The following is a 20,604-nucleotide window of genomic DNA, read 5'->3' as shown; positions in this document are numbered from 1 at the left end:
TCACCCCTCGTGCCAGCTCTGCTTTGCCTCAGCTCGAAGGGTTTTAGGGGTGTGTGAAGGCTTGTGCTCCCCTGGGAGGGCTTCAGAACCAACAAAATGCACGAGTCTGTGAACATCAGCAGTTTGGCTCATGCTGGCTTTTGGGAAACAGGATTTTATTTAAAATCTCAAGCAAGGCAAGGTCTTAGAGAGCCTGGAAATGCTGCTAGCACTCCCCACTCGAGCATCCTGGCTGTCCCAGCAGGCTTCCATGATCTTATTAAAGCCATGCTCACGTACGAGACATGGTGCTGTTGTTTTTTCTGCTGCAATTAAAGTCAGAAGGAGCCCTTTAATGTAGACTGGCCGGGAGATGTTTAAAGCAGCTGGTTTGATCTTGCAGGGGAAGCTGCGTGCAGGTCGCTGCTCCTCCGGCTGAGGACATGCAGCTCGGTGCAGTGGTGGGGACCGGTCCTTCTAGCTCCACTGAGCTTGCTTTGACCTTTTCAGCTTGCAAGGGGTCCTGCCGCTTGCAAAACTGGGTTTCTCCTGGCTCCAGCCCTCTCCCGCTCATTGCTTCGCTAGTGTGACCACACCGCCCCGTGTCCCCCTTGCTACAAGGATGAACCTTGTGTCAACGGGGCTGTCGGCGCGCTCTCCATCCCCATGCTGCCTTTTTCCTCCATCTTAACTGCCGCCTCCGTCCCCGAGCGTGGCAGAGACCTCCCGCCCGGCTTCAGCAGGATCGATTTCAACCCGTTTCCCTCTTCGCAGCCAGCTGAAGCCTCCTGGGATGGCCCGGAGAGAGATGGCTATCTCTGGTAGACAACATCTTCCAGTGATGGGAATGTTTCCCGTGGGAGCTTTCCTGCGTGCCCAAAAAACCCCAATTCCCCCAAAACACAAGGTCCAGGCAAAACACTGAGAACTTTTAATTTCCATGGAAAGCCTCTTGTTATTTTGTTGTTGTTTGTTTTTTTTTCCTCTTCCCTGCCTGCCAAATAACTAGTTTTCCCTGCACCCATTCCTGCCTGTTGCACTCCTCGGGAGTTGTTATGATGGGAAAGACTGACCTGAACAAACATTTCCTTTTGTTAGGCTTTATTCGGGCATTCCCTAATGGGGTAGCCGGGGCCGTGAGTCACCTGCGGAGAGGCTAGATGGAACATTTGGGTCGTTTTAAAGAAAATGCTTTATTTTAATGATACTGTATATTGTAATAACCCTAAACAACCACGTTGCACAACAGGAGGAGTTGAAATGTTTAATGCATTAATCTTCTGGGTCCTTATATGGAGCTGTAAGGGAATAAAACATTGAGAATAAGTCCTGAAAGAGCTCGCTGTTGAGCATCCCAGGGCAGGGCTGGGTGTCACCCACCCTGTCCTGCCCTTCTGCCCCTTGTCCCCTCCCTGGAGCCGCCTGTCCCCCCAGGGGGCTGCCTTATCGCCTCCATCTCCCCGAGCGGGGCGGCAGCTTGCTGGGTGGCGGAGGTGGAGACGGCAGGGTCCCCTGGCTGAGCCCCGTCATCGAGGGAAGGAGGAGTTAAATTCCCCTGCCTTTTAATCCAGTCGTGCTGGTTTACCTACAAAGTCAGGCAGCAGCTTCCTTCGCATGCAGCCGCCGTCCCCGGCACATCATGCCCCAACGTCACGTTGTGCAGATGTCCACCAGGCATGCCACCTACAGCGTCTGCGTGTTGGGTACCGAGGTCTTCCTCGATACACGCCGGTAAGGCTTGGGGTCGGGATATCCCCATGGTTTTCCATAGGGCTGATGGGTTTTGGGGCATCCCAAGGGTGTTTTTGCTCTTTGTTTGGAAGAGAAATGGGTGCTAGGGGAAAAGTCTGAGCTCATTTTCAGCCCTCGTCATGAGTTCATTCAAGAATTTGGCAAGCTTTTTTGGTGCACGTGGGACACATCCCGCTGGGTCTGTTTTAGGGGACAATGTCTCACGGGGAGCTGCACCCAGAGGAGGGACATCGGCTCTGGCAAACGTGAGGCGTCGAAGCGTAGCTGAGCCGTGACGGTTTGCAGGCAAAACCCATGCACACCCCAGCTAAGCGGGATCTATTTCTGGCTGTGAAAATATTAGGCAAGAGCAATTCAAGATGAGCAGCTTGGCCAGAGCTAAAATGGAGTAAAGAATAAAATGTGTGGCTCAGGCAGAAAAAATCCACCAGCAGGATTTGCATGGGCAATTTAACAAAAACAGATTTTTCCAGCATTAAATATGGGGGTTGCTTTATTGGCTAGATATCAAGGCTGCATTTACCCTGCTGTGACATTGTCATTATTTAATAAATCGCATTTATAATGATAGAGGCTACAGGTCAAGCCAGTCGGCATCGTATCCGGGGCAATTATCGGGGTTGTGTGTTGGAGGTGGGCCAGGACATGCCATTGTCCCCCCGAAAGGCTTCAGACTAAGCTAAAAAAAGTATTATTTTTTGCCTCAGCCAGGTGGGAATATATAAAATCTTTTATTTGCCTTTTTTTTTCCTCTGGATTTGGACTTAAAGCAAGCTCAGTTCCATTTAAGCATGGGGCCTGAGCCCCAGAATGGGCTGATTTGGCTCCTCAGTAACAAAATCTGAGCTTTGGTCCAAAAAAGCAGACGACAGATGTTCTTTCAAGTAAAACTATTGGATCGTGTTGTTCCTGGAGAGCATCGGCTGGGGGGAACTTGGTGATGGATGCGTCAGATTTTGACTGTGGTTTGCTCTGTTTTGGGGCAGAAAATGGAGCATGGTGGGAATCTGGTAGTGATGCTGAGGTGTGAGGCTGTAAAATCAGGACACATAGACCCAAATTCAAGAGGTCATGACATGCAACAATGTGCAGGTGGATTTCTGACGTTACACAATGTTAAATATGAGGGGTGACAAAGGAGATGACGCTTTGATCTCCCCTTGCAAGCTGCTGCAGGCACCGGGGATGCCATGCCAAGAGCAACACCGGAAATAAACCTCTTCTGTGTGTTTGGTTTTGTTTTTGTTCTCGCCGTTAAAATTTACCACCCTGTCCCTTTTTGTGCGTGGCCGGGGAGGCTGGCTCCCGATGGCAGACAGGTCGGAGCACTCGTGCTCCTGGGATGGAGGTGCTGGGGTTGTAATGAGCAGGTAGGCAGCACTTCAAAGGCGAGGGATGTCATGCAGGTGGGGTGCAAGTTCTCCATGCTCGGATTCAGGCTCTGCTTCAGTTTGGGCATCTCTTGAGTCAGGGCATGGTCCCCCGATAACCATCTCCCCTGGATGGTTGATATCAAAAATTACCCTGGCTCTTTGTTGGGGTTTTGTCACAGCATGCTGAAATTTTGGGGGTTTTCTTGCTGTTGTGGAGGGAGGTTGGATGCCCAAACTTCAGCAATTTGCAATCTAGGCTTAACCACGGACGGACGTGCCGAAGCTCCAGTGGGAGCTCTGCTTGCTCAACACCGCCACAGAGATAATACATATAAAATTCAGACGACGCGTTTCATCACCCGAAGATGGTTTCTGAGTCCTTTCCACCCAGTTAAGGTTGGATTTTAATTCCAGGTTCAAGTATTTGGCTCCACCGAGGAGAACAGGAGGGACAACTTGGTCTATAACCCAGCGCTGCTCTCTGTTTCAGGTCTACCCCCAAAGGTGCCACGTCATTTGATGTCCATGCCACCTCCGCGGTTACAGTCCACATCATCCACAGCCCTGTGACAAAACCCATGATTAACTCCAGGTGGCCCCTGGATCCCGATATAGAGGTGGTGGTGACCATTGATGTCACCAGTAGGACCGTCAATGACAATAAGGTTAGTTGCTTTTTATGTACTGAAACTAGAAAAGTAAGTAAAATTTTCTAGGAAAGAAGGAAGGATTATGGGCAGGCTTCAGCATTTCTAGATAACCTGTAGCTGACATCAGGTTCATTTCCACAGAAAAATCTCAGAAAGAATTGTGTAACTATTGTGTACAGAAAATGAAACTGAGAAGGAGAAGGATACATTTTGTGCCCTAAATATGAGACACTGGTGGTTGCAAAAGCTCGTGTCAGACACCCGATGCCAGGCAGCAAAAATACTCCAACTGTTGCTTTTGCCATGCCTGCTTTTGTGCTGAAGCAGGCACAAATGGTTCAGCTGAACTATGATTAATGGAGAATGGTTCGGAGGAACCCTCCAAGAGCTTGTTGTACCACGTTTGTTTGTCAGCCCTGTGAGTGGAAAGACTACTCAGCATGATGGGGCACTGGACTTGGGGCATGATCTGGTGGTGTCTTTGCAGGTTAAGATTTCATATTACGGACGGGAAGACAACGAGCTTTCGGTGGCTTGGTTGTATCTCACTTGCGTAGGTAGGTGTTACAGCAACGCTTGTTCAAACCTGGTCAACCCTTTCTGATGCCAAGATCTAGTTGGGTTCATGGGCCGGGAGTTAAGTGGGGGGCGCGGGCTGCCCATCTGCAATGTACAATGAAGGTTTGGGTGTTGACTGATGCTGACAAGCAAGAGGGAAATAATTAAAACGTTATTATCCTGCCTTATATGGTGCAAAAAAGACACAGGCTGGGCCGTGTCCCCACCCAATGCACACATCGAGCATCCTCCTCTGCTTGCCAAGACCATTGCGTTGGCGGAAGATGATCCAAAGGAGACCATCTCACCCACCTTTGGCCGGCTTCCCCCTCCTTGACCCCTGTTGCAGCTAGTGGAGAGGAATAGGCACCAGAGTGTAGTTGTGTGACCTATTTTAGAAGTTTAGGATGAGGTGAATCATTCCCTTGAAATGCCTATTTTCTTCTGCTGACTACAAAGGGAGTCTAGACAACCAGTCTGGATGCAGAGCCTTCCACTTGGATGGATTAATTACCCTAAATTTGGGATTTTCTAATGTGTTCCCATGACAGTCAGACCCGTGTCCTGAAGACATGCATATGCCTCCCAAAATTGCCCCTGAAGAGGCTGATGGTTTCCCACGTCCCACGACTGATGGGCTCCACTGGAGCCATCTGGGGTCACTGCTGTCCACAGGGATTTTGCCTTACAAATGCTCTTTGCCTGCTTAAATTTAGAGCTTCATTTCTAGCTTCTCCATGTCCTCCTCTCTGCATCAAGTAGGACAGCCTCTGCTTCAGTGCCTGTAGTTTCCACCCGCTGTATATCCGATTTGGAGGCGTTTCTGTATTAAGATAGGCTTAATACAGATTTAGGTAGGGTTTAGATGAGGTTGCTGGTAAACCTCTGCTCTATTGCAGCGGAGGCAGAGATTTGGGCCAAAAGAGCTCTGTAAGAGAAAGTCCTTCTCAAATGTTGCATCAAGCCTAGTAATTATTTAGGTGTCCACTCACGCATGGTGAAAATGCTTTCACGCCTCCGCCGTGTTTCGGCTTCATGAAAACACTACAGTCAACACGAAATTGGTGAAAACACAAAATATGCCATGAAGTGGGTATGCTCCTGCTGGGGGAACCAAGATGGGAGAAGATAAGTGGAGACCGAAGGGGGAAGGCCATGAAAAAGCCATGGGTTGGCTTTTCTGTCAGCATTTTGTTGGAGATGTTGGGTCTGGAGCCCCTCTGGGGCATGAAGGTGGGGTTGGTGGTGGATGACTCATGGCTAGCACTGAGAATGAGCCCAAAATGCCACCAAGAGCTCATTCCCCTGCCAGTGGCTTCCTTCTCTCTTGATGTTTCAGATGTATCCCTGGACGTGGACTTGAGCCGTAATGGCAGAGTAAAGAGCAAAGGGAAGGACAAGGTAATGAGAAGCTTTGCTGTAGGCAACATATGGAGGGTCAATGCAGGGTGTACCTGTTTGCAGACTCTTCCCCAAAAATCTCCCAGAGGGAGAGGGACTTGGGTGGTGTCGCTGGTGTCTGAATTAAGGCAAATAACCCGGCAAATTCTCAACCTACTAATTGAGGAGGAAAAGACTTTATTTTCTCATTCCGTGCCTAAATATCCTCCTCTCTAGTCCAGCCCCAAGGGTCATGTAGGAAAAAACACTCTGGGTTTTTTTTTTCCCCTTTTCTCTTTTCATTTTTGGACTTGAAACATGCCACTAAATGAGTCAGCTGCAAGTTTAGCAAACAGCAAGAGATTTGCCCCTTTGGCAACAAATCTGCATATGCCCAAGGACTTGCACCCGGGTAATGAGCCGCAGCCCAATCGGCAGCGCAAATTGTACATCGAGATGAGATGCATTTCTAGAAATGGCATAGCGTTGTCCAGATGAGGCCCGGCAGATAATCTCTGGCTTGTTAGAAGATAAGATCTGTTTGAAATAGTCTTTGCTGGCCCTGCTAGAAGTTGAGGTTAGGAAATTTAGTAGCTTGAAAGCATCGCTGCTGTCTCCCACCAGCCCAGACAGCATGCTGCGGGATGTCCTCCGAGCGTGCTCATGGCCGTGGGGTTTTCCCTGGTCCAGGGGGAGGCTGGGATGGGGGAAATCTTGCTCCCGTCCCCTTTGGGTGCTTCTCCTCCAGGCCAAGTGGACGTGGGGTCCGGATGGGCAAGGTGCCGTGCTGTTGGTCAACTGCGACCGGGACAGCCCCGGTGCGGGGGGCACAGACAGCAGTCAGGTGGACATACGGACCACTGCAGGTAGGGTGTCATTTGCAGAATGAGGGGACCCAGAAGGTCTCACTGGGTTGTTTCCCACTTGCAACGCCTCCATCTCCTCACTCCATGTCCCGTCTTGCCATCCTTTTCCCCTCCCCTAGACCTTCAGGACATGTCTGTCATGCTGCTGCGGACTCAAGGTCCCAGCGCGATCTTTGCCGACTACCAGGTGGTCCTGCACGTCCCTGAGTCGGATGCGGATAAAGTGCGGGTTTTCCACGCTATCCGTAAGTATTTCCTTCCTTCCCAGATATCTGTGCATGACCCTGAGGTGGGCAAACCCTAATTTTTTTATTCACAAAGGCTAAGGGCTGGGCCCCTCCGATTGCTGGAAACACTCATTTATAGCCAAAGCAACTCTGCTGTTGTAGAAGATGGGGTTATATGGAAAAACATCAAGGAAAAAAAGATTTTAAAAGGCTTTTCTCAGTGGGGTTGCTGAAACTTTGACGTTCCCGTGGGGCAGATAACCCCCACGTGGCTGCTGGCATCTTTTTGGTGCGGGTGATGACCCAACCACCAAAGCAGCCCATCTCGTCGGGCAGCGCATTTTGCCTTTGAACACCCCGGCAGCTGGATCCCCAGCAGCTCCCCGCTGAAAATCAGGTCAGGGAACCCAAGTATATCATTAGATGCTTAACTCGAGCCACACACCTTGAAAGGGTTGGACCTGAGGGTATAGAGTCCTCTTTGTACGAGGAAGATCAAGTGTGTTCCCCAGAGAAGAGGAGGCACACCCACTCCTCTGCAAACTACGCTGGCATCAGCCACCTCCTTGCTGGTGCCTCCTTCCAGCCCGGTGGACAGGTTGGTCACCCCGTCTTGGGTTGGGTATTTCGGTGTTTCTCCAGGAAATGACTCACACCCCCACTACAAACCCGTGTTGGGGCCGGACAAGCTCTCCTACGTGCTGGACCATGTCGGCAGTGGAGAAAACACCTTCTATGTTGAAGGGTTGGCTTTCCCTGACGTGGGCTTCTCCGGCTTGGTTTCCTTCAGCGCCAGCTTGCTGGAGGTACCCCATAAGGTACGTGAGATTTGCCCCATCCCCTGCAAAGTCCCTCAACACTGGGGTTTTCAACTGCCGCTCCCCGGCGTTTTCACCCCTCTCAGAATGCGCCGGGCACCCCAATTTTCACGGATACGGTGGTTTTCCGCGTAGCGCCCTGGATAATGACGCCCAACACCCAGCAGCCTATAGAGGTTTTTGTCTGCAGGTAAGAGGGACGTCAACCCCTCTCTCTCCTACCTTGGGGGGCCCTCCAAGGAGGAGCTTTTGACCGTTCCTGGCTACGTAGCAGCTCTAGGGTGAGCCAGACTTTATGTATGCTATACTAGAGGCAATATTTGGGTGGGGAGCCTGCTGGCACTGCTCCACTCATTGCAACCCCAAGGAGAAAAGCTGGAGGACCCTCTCCAGGGTCTAACCTCATGCAGGATTATTACCCAGCACATTTGGGAATGAGGAATGGGCTGCACGTTTGGGTCTGGGGGGTGTTTCTTGTGATCCCCCCTTGCAGCATTTGCTCCTTCCTCTCCCTCCAGCATCCAGCGGGGTCCAGAGACCAACGAAGTCTTTCTGGAAGGGCTCCGGGTCCTGCTGAGGAAAGCCAACTGCAAGCTGACCATCTGCTCAGAGGTGGAAACCCGCAGTGACCGCTGGATCCAGGTTATCAATCAATGCTTGTAATATGCAGCTCTCCTGGTCCCTTACAGGCTCCTGGGGTGTGTAGGGTGTTACCCTATGGCTGGCACCCCTGGGAGGAGGGATCAGCTGCATTGCTCAGGGAAGCACATAGGTGCTGAGGGGAACCAGGCAACTGTGAACTACAGCACAGGGAAATGCTGCTGCTGGTGGTGGCAACCAGCACAGACAGGGATGTCGTCCGGGAACCCAGTGGGGGTGTTCAAGAGGGGCCCCGTTGCAAGAGGGACCCCATGAGACATTACAAGAGGGATCCTGTGGGGTGTTGCAAGAGGTACCCTATTGCAAAAGGGTACCCCATTGTAAGAAAGACCCCATGGCATGTTGCAAGAAGGACCCCATTGCAAGAGGTACCCTGTGGGGCATTGCAAGAGGGACCCCATTGCAAAAAGGGACCCTCCAGGACATTGCAAGTAGGTCCCAATTGCAAGAGGGACCCCAGAGTGCATCACCGAAGGGACTGGGTGTGTGCTGGCTGGCCGTGCCCTGTGCTTCCTGCAGCATGCCCAAGCTCTGCCGTCCCGCTTCCCTGCCCAGTGTCGCCTCGCGTTGCTTTCCCAGGGGTGACCCGCGCCAGGTGCTGCAGTGCCAGGTGGGATGACACCCCCACAGGAGAGCAAGGCAGCTGCCTTTCTTGGGGTTAAGGGCAAGAGCTGGGCTTTGCCAGGTTTGTCCTATTTCCCGCTCCACCCTCACCACACGCATTGCGGAGATAGCTATCACCCTGCCAGGAGCCTTCCTCCTCTTCCTCCTTCTCCTCCTCTTCTTCCCACAACAGGATGAGCTGGAGTTCGGCTACGTGGAAGCACCACACAAGACGTTCCCCGTCGTCTTCGACTCCCCCAGGAACAGAGGCTTGAAAGATTTTGCTTTTAAAAAGATCCTGGTGCGTCATTGCATTGCCAAACCCCTTTTCTTCCCCCCAGATCCCCTGCCCAGGGGGTTCCCGTCACAAGCCCCCTCTTCCCCAGGGCCCTGATTTTGGCTACGTGACCCGCGAGCCCCCCGGGAAGAACGTCTGCAGCCTCGACTCCTTCGGCAACCTGGATGTCAGCCCACCGGTGACGGTGCGAGGGAAGGAGTATCCCCTGGGCCGGATCCTGATCGGCAGCCCCTTGCCTTGGTGAGATGCAGGGGTGCTTGAACCCCCCCTCTGGGATGCGGGGAAGCTCCGAAAACCCTTGCATAAGAAAGGGTTGCATGCCTCGGAGTGGAAGTTTGGGGCCAGTTCCTATCAAAATGGGAATCTGGGGCCAATTCCCATCAAATCCCAGTTTTAACAGGCAAACCGCATCATTATTCCTTCATGCCTTACGAAATGCTGACACCGCTCTGATTTTTACCCCCTCCCAAACCACTGGTGCTTTTGCTCCCATCGTACAGTGTTGCAAGCATCCGGGCTTATTTACCCCCGCCCTGCCCCGCTCCATTAAAAGGAAAAGCAGGGGAATCCAGGAAAGGGTAAAATCCTGAATAACTGGAAATTGTTTTGCTCTGGGCAGGCAGTGCTAGGCAGCCCTGCGGGAACAACAGCGCCCTGCAAAATCCTCCACAAAGGAGGTTATTTTCCTGGAAAAATAACAACGGGGACGAATCCAGATGGGGTTTGATCTGGGATAACAAATGGGGTGCTCCTACCCCAGCCCCGCTGCCAGCCGGGGGGCTAGCTTTGGTTACGGCGGCGGGTAAATGGCATTTTCCCAGCCTCGCCAGGCCCATAATTATCCCTTATTACAAGAAGTTTAATTAATGTTTTCCCAGCCTGCTGCTGTCTGTCTAAGAAAACTTCACCCCAGTGCAAAGCGCTGCGTAAGGAGCGATTTGAGATTCACAGGGATGGGGGAAGTTAAATCCAAAGGTGCCTGAGCAGAGAGGGGGATGCAGTGCACAGGTGTCTATAGATATGTATGGGCTAGATGTATAAAATTATATATAATATAGGTGTATTAATATATTATTATATCGCTATGTTGTATTAATATATAATAGATGAATGGATAATATTTTTGTATACATCAATATATTATATATTAATAGACAATGTAGCTAAATTAATAGATAATATATTTGTATATATTTATATAGATAATATAGATATACGTTGCTCAGGCTATTTCCAGCCTCTTCCCAGTATTTCCCATCAAAATGGGATGTGCAGGTGCATCTCCTCCCCTTGGCATGATGTTCAGGGGACAGGCGGGGGTAAATCTTGCGGAGGGGTGTGATGGCCGCCCACTTTCTCCTCCTGCCTCTGCTCCCCAGGGCGTCCGGCCGGCGGATGTCCAAGGCGGTCAGGGATTTTCTTTACGCCCAGAAAGTGCAGGCGCCGGTAGAGATTTACTCGGAGTGGCTGAGCGTGGGCCACGTGGATGAATTCCTCACCTTCGTCCCCGCTTACGACAGGAAGGTACCGGTCCCTGGAGCCATCTCCGCTCCTGCACTGGGTGGCTTCTGCAAATGCAACCAAAAAAAAAATAGCCCTTTTTGCGATGGCTTGTCCTCCCCGTGGAGGGCTGGGTGACGCACCTTCTTTTGGGGTGGCTTCCTGGAAAATGGCAAGTCCCTGGGTGGCATCCCGTGCACCCTGCGATGGTGGTGTCCCGTGCACCCTGCAACACCCGGGGCTGGGTTTGGAGTCAGCGTGGTGTCTCTTGGCAGGACGGAGGGATAAGATATCCCACCACCAGCAAAGTATCAACCCCTGCGCTCTCTCCCGCAGGGTTTCCGGCTCCTCTTGGCCAGCCCCAACGCCTGCTACAAGCTCTTCAAGGAGAAGCAGAGCCAGGGCCATGGTGAAGCCACGCAGCTTGTTGGTAAGGGAGCGGGCGAGGGCATCCCTGCGGCGTGGTGGGGACCACCGGCACCCCTCACCGGTGTCCCTCACTGCTCTGCTCTGGTCCCCACGCAGGGCTGAAGGGCACTGAGCGGAGGAGCATCGACGACATCCTGGCGGATGAGTCGCTGAGGAATGACAACAGGCACGTGCAGGTGGGTGTTTGCCCCCGGGGATTTGGGTGGATTCGCCCTCCTCGCTTGCCCATCTCTGCCGGGTGATTTCTGGGTGCGGGGAGCGTTTTTTAGGGATCCTGGGGAAGAGAACAAAACTGTGGCATGAGCTGCACCGTGCAGTGTGAAAGCAGATGGGCAAGAAAAGCAGCCATGAAGAAGCCAGACGCCGTTGGGTCACCCCAACCCGCTGGGAGATGGCTGCAGAGGTGTCAAAACCAAAGGAGAGAAGTTGCTGGGGTTGGGGGCGGGTTCAGGAGGTCGCTCAGAGGGGTGGGACGGGGTGAGATGCAACGGAGCAGGTGAGGAGGCAGAATGCAACAGGGGCACGCAAGGGTTCGTGCATGGGATCTTTGGGGGCTAGGATGGCCTGGGGTGGCAATTCCAGGTCCCCCCTCTCCGCAGCGCTGCATCGACTGGAACCGTGACCTCCTGAAGCAGGAGCTGGGCCTGAACGAGCAGGACATCATCGACATCCCCCAGCTCTTCATCCTGAAGGGCTCGCGTGCAGACGCCCTCTTCCCGGACATGGTGAGACCTCCGGCACCTCCTCCCCTCCCACCCCTCTTTTTCCATCCACACCTGATACAAACACACCTTTTGGGGGGAAAACACTGATTTTTGGTCCGGCTGCAGGTGAACATGCTGGTGCTGGGCAGGCACCTGGGCATCCCCAAGCCCTTCGGCCCACTGGTGGGTGGGCAGTGCTGCCTGGAGGAGCGGGTGCGGGCGCTGCTCGAGCCCCTGGGCCTCACCTGTACCTTCATCGACGACTACTTCTCCTACCACGTCCTCTCCGGCGACGTCCACTGCGGGACCAACGTCCGCCGCAAGCCCCTTGCCTTCAAATGGTGGCACATGGTGCCCTGAAGCGGCCGGGGATGGGCTCAGGCCCTGCAACCGCAGGTTAAAGGTGCATTTGGTGCATCAGAAAATGCAACAAAATAAAGTGTTTCGCCAATAAAGCTGCATTAACACTGAGGGCGCAGCTCTTCCCCATCCCCTGCCCTTTCTTCCTCGGCTGTTGGGTTGAAAATATTGTTTGAAACCTTTCTTTTGGTTTTTTTTAAGCGCATGATTGTTATGGGAACGGTGGTTTTATGGGATGGGGACAGCTACGGTGGGCGGAGGATGGACACGGAGCGTCTTCGGGAGCACGGTGCGTGCGAGTCAGCAGGCAAGGAGGCCGCTTTGGGGGTGTGAGGCCCCATCCCACTGCTAAAGGGTCTTATAGTCCCTTATCCCAGGCTTGTAGCTAATAATCCCCCTCAAAATTTCCTTATATCGGCGAAAAACCCACCTCCCGTGGGGGAGGCTGGCTCTTCGCCCCGGCACGGTGTGGGAGGCAGAGCCCCGTCCTCATACGAATCGTTTTACACCTTCCCCAATGAAAAAATTTCCTTTTCCCTTTGCAGCTGCCCCGGCCACTCTTTCTCTTCCTCTTTTCATTGCAAACAAAGCCTGGCATTTCCCTGTACCAACCTGGCACCCCTGCCCGCCTCTCCTGCCTGCCTTGCCCTGGGCATTGCCCTGTCCTTGTGCAACCCCCGCAGCTAAAACCACTTTTTTTTGTTGTGGCTTTGTTGTTATTTTTTTGAGCAATTTGCTTTTCTAGCAGTATTTTGTGAGGTGTAAAAGTATAGCTCTGCCTCGGTACAAACTGCGCGAGGCCGTGTTTGCAAGCGGTGCTGGAGAACCGAGGCGGGGTGTGCTCCCAAAAAAGGCCACGCATCCTGCTTGGCACCCCTTTTTTTGTACCAAAAAGATGATTTCTAACCCCAGAATCTCTCCGTTCCCCATGGTTACAGCTCTGCTGAGTTTCCCCAGCTCCGAGGAGCGATATTAAATTCCAGCAGCGCATGACCCTGCAGGGAGTTGGTGGGGGGACAGCTGCATTGGCAAAGGGCTCTCCCACGCCGAGACAATGATTTAATTAAAACAAAGACAATTAAAGCCGCGGTGGGGTCTGCTGTCCCCGCCGCAGGTGACATACCGACCCCCTGGCCCATGCAGCACCCAGGGGATGGGGCAAGCACCCAGCTTGCACCTTCAACCCCCTTAAAATAAGAATTAAAGCCAAATTTTCCAGCTAGGCAAAGGAAACCCTTTAGGAGGAGAAATAAAACCCCTCTGAGCCCGGCGCTGGCACCTCCCCAGCTCGGCTCTGGTGTCACACTGAATATTTAACGGCGTGGGTTTGAGGGTGGCCGGTCACATCAGCGTCTCTTTGTGCTGAGAGGGGAAAAAAACCACCCCTGAGCTTCTTAAAAAGAAAAAAACTCCTCGTGGGTGTCTTGGGGTGCTTCTCCCCCCACCGCTGATTCACGCTCCATCGCCGGGAAGCACGGCCGGGCGCCGCGCACACCCAGGCTGGAGGCTGGGAGCCCGGAGGTGGGATTAAGCCGGGCTTTGGTTAATCCCCTCCCAGCAGCCAGGCTTTATAAATCCCCTCGTGCCACCCGTAGCAGCACCCAAGGGTGCCCCAGGGGCCCGCCGGCATGGCCCAGCAGCGCCGTGTCCAGCTCTCCACCCAGCATCCCACCAGCACCGTCTGTGTGCTGGGCACCGAGCTCTCCCTGGATGTCTACGGGTAAGCGGCCACGGCGCTGCGCGGGGAAATAAAATCTGCTTTATTTTCCTGCTTTTATCCCATTAATCAAGCTGATAAAAATAGCTCGGGGTGGGGTGGGGGCGATGCGATGCTGCTGCTTTGGGGTGCTTTTCCCAAGGGGTGCGGAGCCCCGCGAGGAAGGGGACGCGGTGACCCCTCCAAGGGGGACATTGCAGGTTTTTGGGTGCACAAAGCTCCCAAGGGAGCTTTCGGCGATGCCCCGGGATGAGGTTCGCACCCCAGCTGGGGGCTGCTGCGTCCTCCAGCAAAATGGGAGCATGTCCCCATTTTGGGGAAGTGCGGAGAGTGAAACCACCGCGGTGCTGCTGGCCCCGGCGTCACCTCCCAGCACCGGCTGTTTTAGCTGCCTCATTGGCCCCGGCCCAAGTTTAAGTGCTTTTTGGCAGCAGGTTTTGCTTTCTGCTTCCTTAAAGCCCAGCTCAAGCCACAGCTTAGTTGGTTTTTAGATTTTCTTTACCGCATCCAAAGCCATGCACCGTCCCATCAACGCCGACAGCGTCCCGTCCTCTCCCGCTGGCCCCAGGGTGGGTTTCTCCCCTCCACCCTGGGGACGGATCTGTGCTTCCCTCCTCGAGGGCTGGGATTTGTGATCCTTGGCCCATCGCCCGTGGCCTCTTGCACCAGGGCGGAGCGATGCGAGCTGCAGCCTGCCTGATGGATCGTCGCAGCTTTGCTTCACTCTTAAGGGGGTGCACCGGGTCAGGGCTCGCCGCTGCCGTGGGGTGAAAGGCAAATATTTGGGCAGCCCCATGCCAAAATACCCCCCAACCGGCTCCAGGGTTTTGCTGCGATGGAATATCGCAAGAGTTGTTGCAATTGCACTTTGTAAGGTTTGTTGTGTTTTGCAGGATTTGTTGCAATGACGTTTCGCAGGATTAGTTGTGTTTTGCAGAGCTTTTGGGCAGGATTTGTTGCAATTGCATATTGCAGGACTTGTTGCATTTTGCAGGATCCGTTGCAATTGGATATTGCAAAATTTGGTGCATGCTGCAGGGTTTACCGCAATTAATATTGAGGGATTGGTTGTGCTTTGGTGGACTTTTTGTCCTGCTTTTGCCGGACTTGTTGCTTTTTGCGTCGTTTGATGCAACTGAATATTGCAAAATCTGGTGCATATTGCAGGCTTTGTTGTTAATTAATATTGTGGGATTTGTTGCCGTTCCTCTTGCAGGATTTGTTGCCTCTGGCAGGATTTGTTCTAATCGCCTCTTGCAGGATTTGTTGTAATTGCCTTTTACGGGATTTGTTGTAATCACGTTCTGCGGGATTTATTGCATATCGAAGGACTTGCAGTAGCTGCCTCTTGCAGGACGCATCGCGCGTTGCAGGATTCATTGCAGCTGCGCGTTGCAGGACGGGCTGGGTTTCGCAGGAGTCGCTGCAGCTGAGCTTTGCGGGATTGATCGCCTTTTGCGTGACCGGTCGCAATTGCGCCTCACGGAATTTACTGCGTCCTGCAAGTTCGTCTGCACGTGGCGGGACCGGCGTCGCCTGCGGACGGCTGCAGGCTGTATTATCCCCGCGACGCCCCGCACCGGGGGGCTCTCACCGGGCTTCCCCCCCACCCCCCAGATCTGCGCCCAAAGACGCCGTCGCCTTCCACGTGCAGGGGACGCCGGGCGTGAAGCTCTACGTCGTGCACGACACGCAGAGCGTCAAGTTGCCCTCCAGCGTGTCCCGCTGGCCCCTGGCCGCCGGCGCCGAGGTGCTGCTGGCCATGGATGCGCTCAGCAAGGACGTGGGTGACGAAAAGGTGGGTGCTGCTGCGCCGGCAGGATCCCGCCCTCCTTGGCACCGTGGCGAGCACCCCCTTCTTGTTGCAGGTCAGGATTTCTTATTTCGGGGAGGCCAGCGGGGTGCCTGTGGGCAGAGCCATGCTGTACCTCACCTGCGTGGGTAAGTGCGTGGTGGGGACACCCCCCACCCCACCCCCCCCAAACCGTGCTGCTGGTGGGGAAGCTCCCCCCACCCCCCAGCATCCCTCTCCCCGCAGACGTCTCGCTGGACACCGACGCCAGCCGTAGCGGGGCGGTGAACAGGACTCTGCTGGATAAGGTATAAAAGAGGGGTGGGAGCCCCCCAGGAGCTCCGTGGGATGGGGGGGGGGGGTGATGGCTGGTGGCCCCCAGCCCCGTTTCGCTTCCCCCCCCCCACTCCAGGCGACATGGACGTGGGGTCCCGACGGGCACGGGGCCATCCTGCTGGTGAACTGCGACCGCGACGACCCCAAAGCCGAGACGCCAGATAACCGCGACACCGCCGTCCGCTCCTACGCCGGTACTGGCACGTCCCATACAAGAAACCCCATTTTCCTATGTTTTTCCCCAAAATTTTCCTTTCTTACACCCCCTTTTCCACCCCAGACCTGAAGGACATGTCGCAGATGGTGCTGCGGACCCGGGGTCCTCGCACCATTTTTGCCGGCCATCGCCTCCTCCTCCACGTGGACTTCAGCGACGCCGATAAAGTCGGCGTTTTCTACGGCGGCAGTGAGTGCCCGGCGCCGGGGTTTGGGGGGGGCGGGTACCCCAAATTATCGGGGTTCAAGCAAAACGCTTGCAGCAGAGCAAGCATCTCTCCCGCAGCATCCAGCCCACATCCCACGGGTTTTACCTGTTGCACCGGCTGATTTTCCTCGCCCTGCGCGTGCTCCACGGGGTCAAATATGCCTTTTTTTGCAAGGTTTTAGCAAAAAAATTGAAGGTGTAGCGGTGCAGAAAAGGGGTCGGTTGTTTAAGGGGGGGGTCACACGCTGCTTGCACCCCCAGACAGCGTCGCGCTGGAGGAGTACAAGCACGTGCTGGGGGGCTCGAAGCTCGTCTACGCTGTCAAACCCAGCCGGCATCAGGAGGAGAGCGTCTTCTACGTGGAGGGGCTCGCCTTCCCCGACGTCGGCTTTTCGGGGCTGGTGGCTTTCCACGTCACGCTGCTGGAGAGCCCCGAGAAGGTACCAGCTACGGCGGGGTGGGGGGGTTTCGGGGTGAGCTGTAGCGGGGGGGGGGGGGGCAGCGGAGCCCAACTGCTCCCCGCCCCCCCACCCCTGCCCCGAGCCCAGGGTTTGCTGGAGACGCCGATTTTCACCGACACGGTGGTTTTCCGCGTGGCTCCGTGGATCATGACCCCCAACACGGCGGCACCGCTGGAGGTCTTTGTCTGCAGGTGGGTGCTGGGTGCGCGGCCGCATCCTGCCCGGTGCCGCGTCAGCCCCCCACATCCCATATTTCTTCCCAGCGTGGCAAACAACGAGGATTTCGTGGCGGCCGTGGGCGCTTTGGCCGAGAAAGCCAAGTGCCCGCTCACCATCTGCCCGCTGCTGGAGAACCGCCACGACCGCTGGATCCAGGTGGGTGCAGGAGGATGCCCAGCCCCATCCTCGCTCCAGCAGTTCCGGGGCGGGGGGCTTCCCCTCACCTTCTCCATCCCTCCTCCAGGACGAGGTTGAATTCGGCTACGTGCAAGCCCCTCACAAGACCTTCCCTGTCGTCTTCGACTCGCCCCGGGATGGGGGGCTGAAGGATTTCCCGGTCAAGAGCATCCTGGTACCTGACCCTTTCCTCCTCCCTTCCCCAGCAAGGCGTAAAGCTTTGCAAACCCATAAAAAAATAGACTAAATAACTTTATTTTCTTGCATTTTTGGGAAGGGAAGAGCTGGCACAGACGATGATTTGGAAGTGCTGCATTTTGGGTGCTTACAGCTTTTTTATTAACCATTATTGCCTTTTTTTAAAATATTATCACCTGGTTTTTCCCCATCCAGGGCCCTGATTTTGGCTACGTAGCCCAGCAAGCGCCGGAGGGTGCTTCCAGCCTCGATTCCTTCGGTAATTTGGAGGTGAGCCCCCCCGTGACGGTGCAGGGCAAGGAGTACCCCTTGGGCCGTATCCTGATCGGCAGCAGCTTCCCCAGGTGAGATGCGGGATTGAGGTTGGTTGCAAGCAAAGCATCACCTTGGACACCCCAAAACGGCAGCCCCCCATCCCCCCCCCCGCCTTGTGCCCTCCCAGATTCGGCGGCCGACGGATGGCGAAAGCTGTCAAGGATTTTCTCGTTGCCCAGCAAGTGCAGGCGCCGGTGGAGCTGTTTTCCGACTGGCTCTATGTTGGCCACGTAGATGAGTTCCTCAGCTTCGTCCCCGCGCCCGATCGGAAGGTAACGAGTCCCGGGGGTGGGGAAGGAAACTGGGGTGCTCCCTTTATACCCCCTCAAAAATCATCCCTTTCTCCCTCCCCAGGGTTTTCGGCTGCTCCTGGCCAGCCCCAACGCCTGCTACCAGCTGCTCAAGGAGAAGCAAGAGGAGGGGTTCGGCGAGGCGGCGATGTTCGGGGGTAGGGGGGAGGAGGAAAATGGGTGCATTTTCCCTTTTTCCTGCAAAATGCAATGGGGTGGGTGGATGCGTGGCACCCCAACCCCCAGCTAATGGCTGCAAAGTGCTGCTGGCAGCAAGGGGGGGGAACAGAAATAGGCAGAATTCATCCAAAGGCTGCGCAGGTTTGGTTTCCCGGGTTGGGATGGAGCTCGCCGCCGGCGCGCCCTGAAACGGGGGAGCTCCTGGCGCTGACCTGGGGCGTCTCGTCCCAGACGAGCTGGGGGAAGAATTCCTGCCCGGTTCTTTGTGCTGCAGGGCTGCCGGTGGTGCCGAAGCCGACGATAAACGAGATTCTCTCTAATGAAGCCCTCCGGAAATTCAATAATTATGTCCAGGTGAGGAAGGGGAGCAGGGGGCTCCTTCCCAGCCCTGCCTGTCCCTCTGTCCATCCCTCCCTCCATACACCCACGCCTCCCTCCCGCCGTCTCTCCACCCATCCCTCTGTCCATCCCTTTGTCCTTCTGTCCATCCACCCTTCCCTCCGTCTCCCCATCCCTCTGCCCCTCCATCCATCCACCCACCCATCCCTCCCTCGTCCATCCCTCTGTCCATCCCCCCATCCTTCTATCCCTCTGTCCATCCCTCCACCCATCCCTCCCTCTGTCCGACTGTTCCTGCATCCGTCCACCCCTCCCTCTGCCCTTCCCTCCCTCCCTTTGTCCAACCGTCCCTCTGTCCATCCCTGCACCTGTCCCTCTGTCCACCCCTTTGTCCTTCTGTCCATCCACCCCTCCCTCTGCCCTTCCCTCCCTCCCTTTGTCCAACCGTCCCTCTGTCCATCCCTGCACCTGTCCCTCTGTCCATCCCTTTGTCCTTCCGTCCATCCACCCCTCCCTCTGCCCTTCCCTCCCTCCCTTTGTCCAACTGTCCCTCTGTCCATCCCTGTACCTGTCCCTCTGTCCATCCCTTTGTCCTTCCATGCATCCACCCCTCCCTCCCCATCTCCCCATCCCTCTGTCCTTCTCTCCACCCCTCTGCCTCTCCATCCACCCACCCATCCCTCCCTCTGTCCATCCCTCTGTCCATCCCCCCATCCTTCTACCCCTCTGTCCATCCCTCTGTCCATCCCCCCATCCTTCTATCCCTCTGTCCATCCCTCCACCCATCCCTCCCTCTGTCCGACTGTCCCTGCATCCGTCCACTCACCCCTCTGCCCCCCCCCCTTGTCCACCCATCCCTCTGTCCATCCCTGCACCCGTCCTTCTGTCCCTCTGTCCCTCCGTGCCCCGGCACCGCCGCTGACCCCCCTCCCTCCCATCAGAGCTGCATCAGCTGGAACAGGGACACCCTGAAGCGGGCGCTGGGGCTGGCCGAGCCCGACATCCTCGACATCCCCCAGCTCTTCCGAGGCGACGTGGCCTCCGGCGCCAGAGCCTTCTTCCCCGACATGGTAACGCCGCGCTCCTCCTCCTGCCCCGACCCCCCCCGGCGGGTGAATTTGGGGCGAGATTTGCACTCTCAGCCCCACCCCCCCGCGCTGCAGGTGAACATGCTGGTGCTGGGCAGGCACCTGGGCATCCCCAAGCCCTTCGGCCCGCTGGTGGGTGGGCAGTGCTGCCTGGAGGAGCGGGTGCGGGCGCTGCTCGAGCCCCTGGGCCTCACCTGCACCTTCATCGACGACTACGTCTCCTACCACGTCCTCGAGGGCGACGTCCACTGCGGGACCAACGTCCGCCGCAAGCCCCTTGCCTTCAAATGGTGGCACATGGTGCCCTGAAGCGGCCTCGGCACCAACGTCGTTCCTCCTCCTCCTCCCCCCCAAACCCCTCTCCCCGGCCCCCCAAGTGCCTTCCGTGGCGGTGGCCCTCGGCCCGCGTTTGAAATAAAAAAGGGCTGCAGCTTCCCGCTGGCCTCCCCCTCGCTGGGTGCGAGGTTTGCAGCCCTCTCTCGAACGGCAAGAGGGTTTTTCTCCACTGGCTGGGTGACTCTGGGTGGCGGCCTGGCACAGGGGCATCACTCGCCCAGCACAGCAGTCGCGATTAAACTGGGTTACCGGGGGGGAGGGGGGGAAGTGGTGAGTGGGCTTATCCCGTCCCGTCTTGCTGCAGTGAGCCGCACGCAGAAATGCACGCGCAAAGAGATGCATCTGCATGCCTGAGCACCCCCACGTGCACAGCCGCGCGTGCGCAGAAACGCGTGCGGAATGCACAAGCACGCGTGCACGAACCCACACGCAGAGAAACGCACGCGTGCAAAAAACCCCACACGCGCACGCAGAAGCCCCACACGTGCACGCAGAAGCCCCACAGCGCACGCAGAAGCCCCACACGTGCACGCAGAAGCCCCACACGTGCACGCAGAAGCCCCACAGCGCACGCA

General features: G+C 55.6%; 2 protein-coding genes across 3 annotated transcripts; both read left to right on the top strand.

Moving 5' to 3' along the window:
• Positions 1–1,618: 1,618 nt before the first annotated feature.
• LOC104048532 (protein-arginine deiminase type-1) lies at positions 1,619–12,157 on the top strand. Its single transcript, XM_064470264.1, has 16 exons — positions 1,619–1,710; positions 3,595–3,769; positions 4,242–4,311; positions 5,652–5,713; positions 6,441–6,558; positions 6,678–6,803; positions 7,428–7,603; positions 7,690–7,793; positions 8,122–8,245; positions 9,060–9,167; positions 9,253–9,404; positions 10,544–10,688; positions 11,001–11,094; positions 11,190–11,269; positions 11,693–11,818; positions 11,924–12,157. The coding sequence occupies exons 1-16, from the start codon at positions 1,619–1,621 to the stop codon at positions 12,155–12,157; spliced, it is 1,986 nt and encodes a 661-aa protein (XP_064326334.1).
• Positions 12,158–13,633: 1,476 nt separating this feature from the next.
• Positions 13,634–20,175, top strand: LOC135316581 (protein-arginine deiminase type-3-like). 2 transcript variants are annotated; one of them, XM_064470262.1, is made up of 16 exons: positions 13,634–13,877; positions 15,492–15,672; positions 15,743–15,815; positions 15,913–15,974; positions 16,079–16,196; positions 16,283–16,408; positions 16,688–16,866; positions 16,975–17,078; positions 17,151–17,262; positions 17,351–17,458; positions 17,677–17,825; positions 17,924–18,068; positions 18,151–18,244; positions 18,541–18,620; positions 19,547–19,675; positions 19,769–20,175. In XM_064470262.1, exons 1-16 carry the CDS (start codon positions 13,786–13,788, stop codon positions 20,000–20,002), a joined length of 1,986 nt encoding a protein of 661 aa, XP_064326332.1. In that variant the 5' UTR covers positions 13,634–13,785; the 3' UTR covers positions 20,003–20,175. The 2 variants fall into 2 exon arrangements, with proteins under 2 accessions (XP_064326332.1, XP_064326333.1); XM_064470263.1 differs by lacking the exon at positions 13,634–13,877 and adding an exon at positions 14,581–14,744.
• The last annotated feature ends 429 nt before the right edge of the window (positions 20,176–20,604 follow it).

Source organism: Phalacrocorax carbo, chromosome 20, assembly GCF_963921805.1.
Source record: "Phalacrocorax carbo chromosome 20, bPhaCar2.1, whole genome shotgun sequence".
In the NCBI taxonomy this organism is placed as follows: Eukaryota; Metazoa; Chordata; class Aves; order Suliformes; family Phalacrocoracidae; genus Phalacrocorax; species Phalacrocorax carbo.
This window is presented reverse-complemented; position numbering and strand designations above follow the sequence as displayed.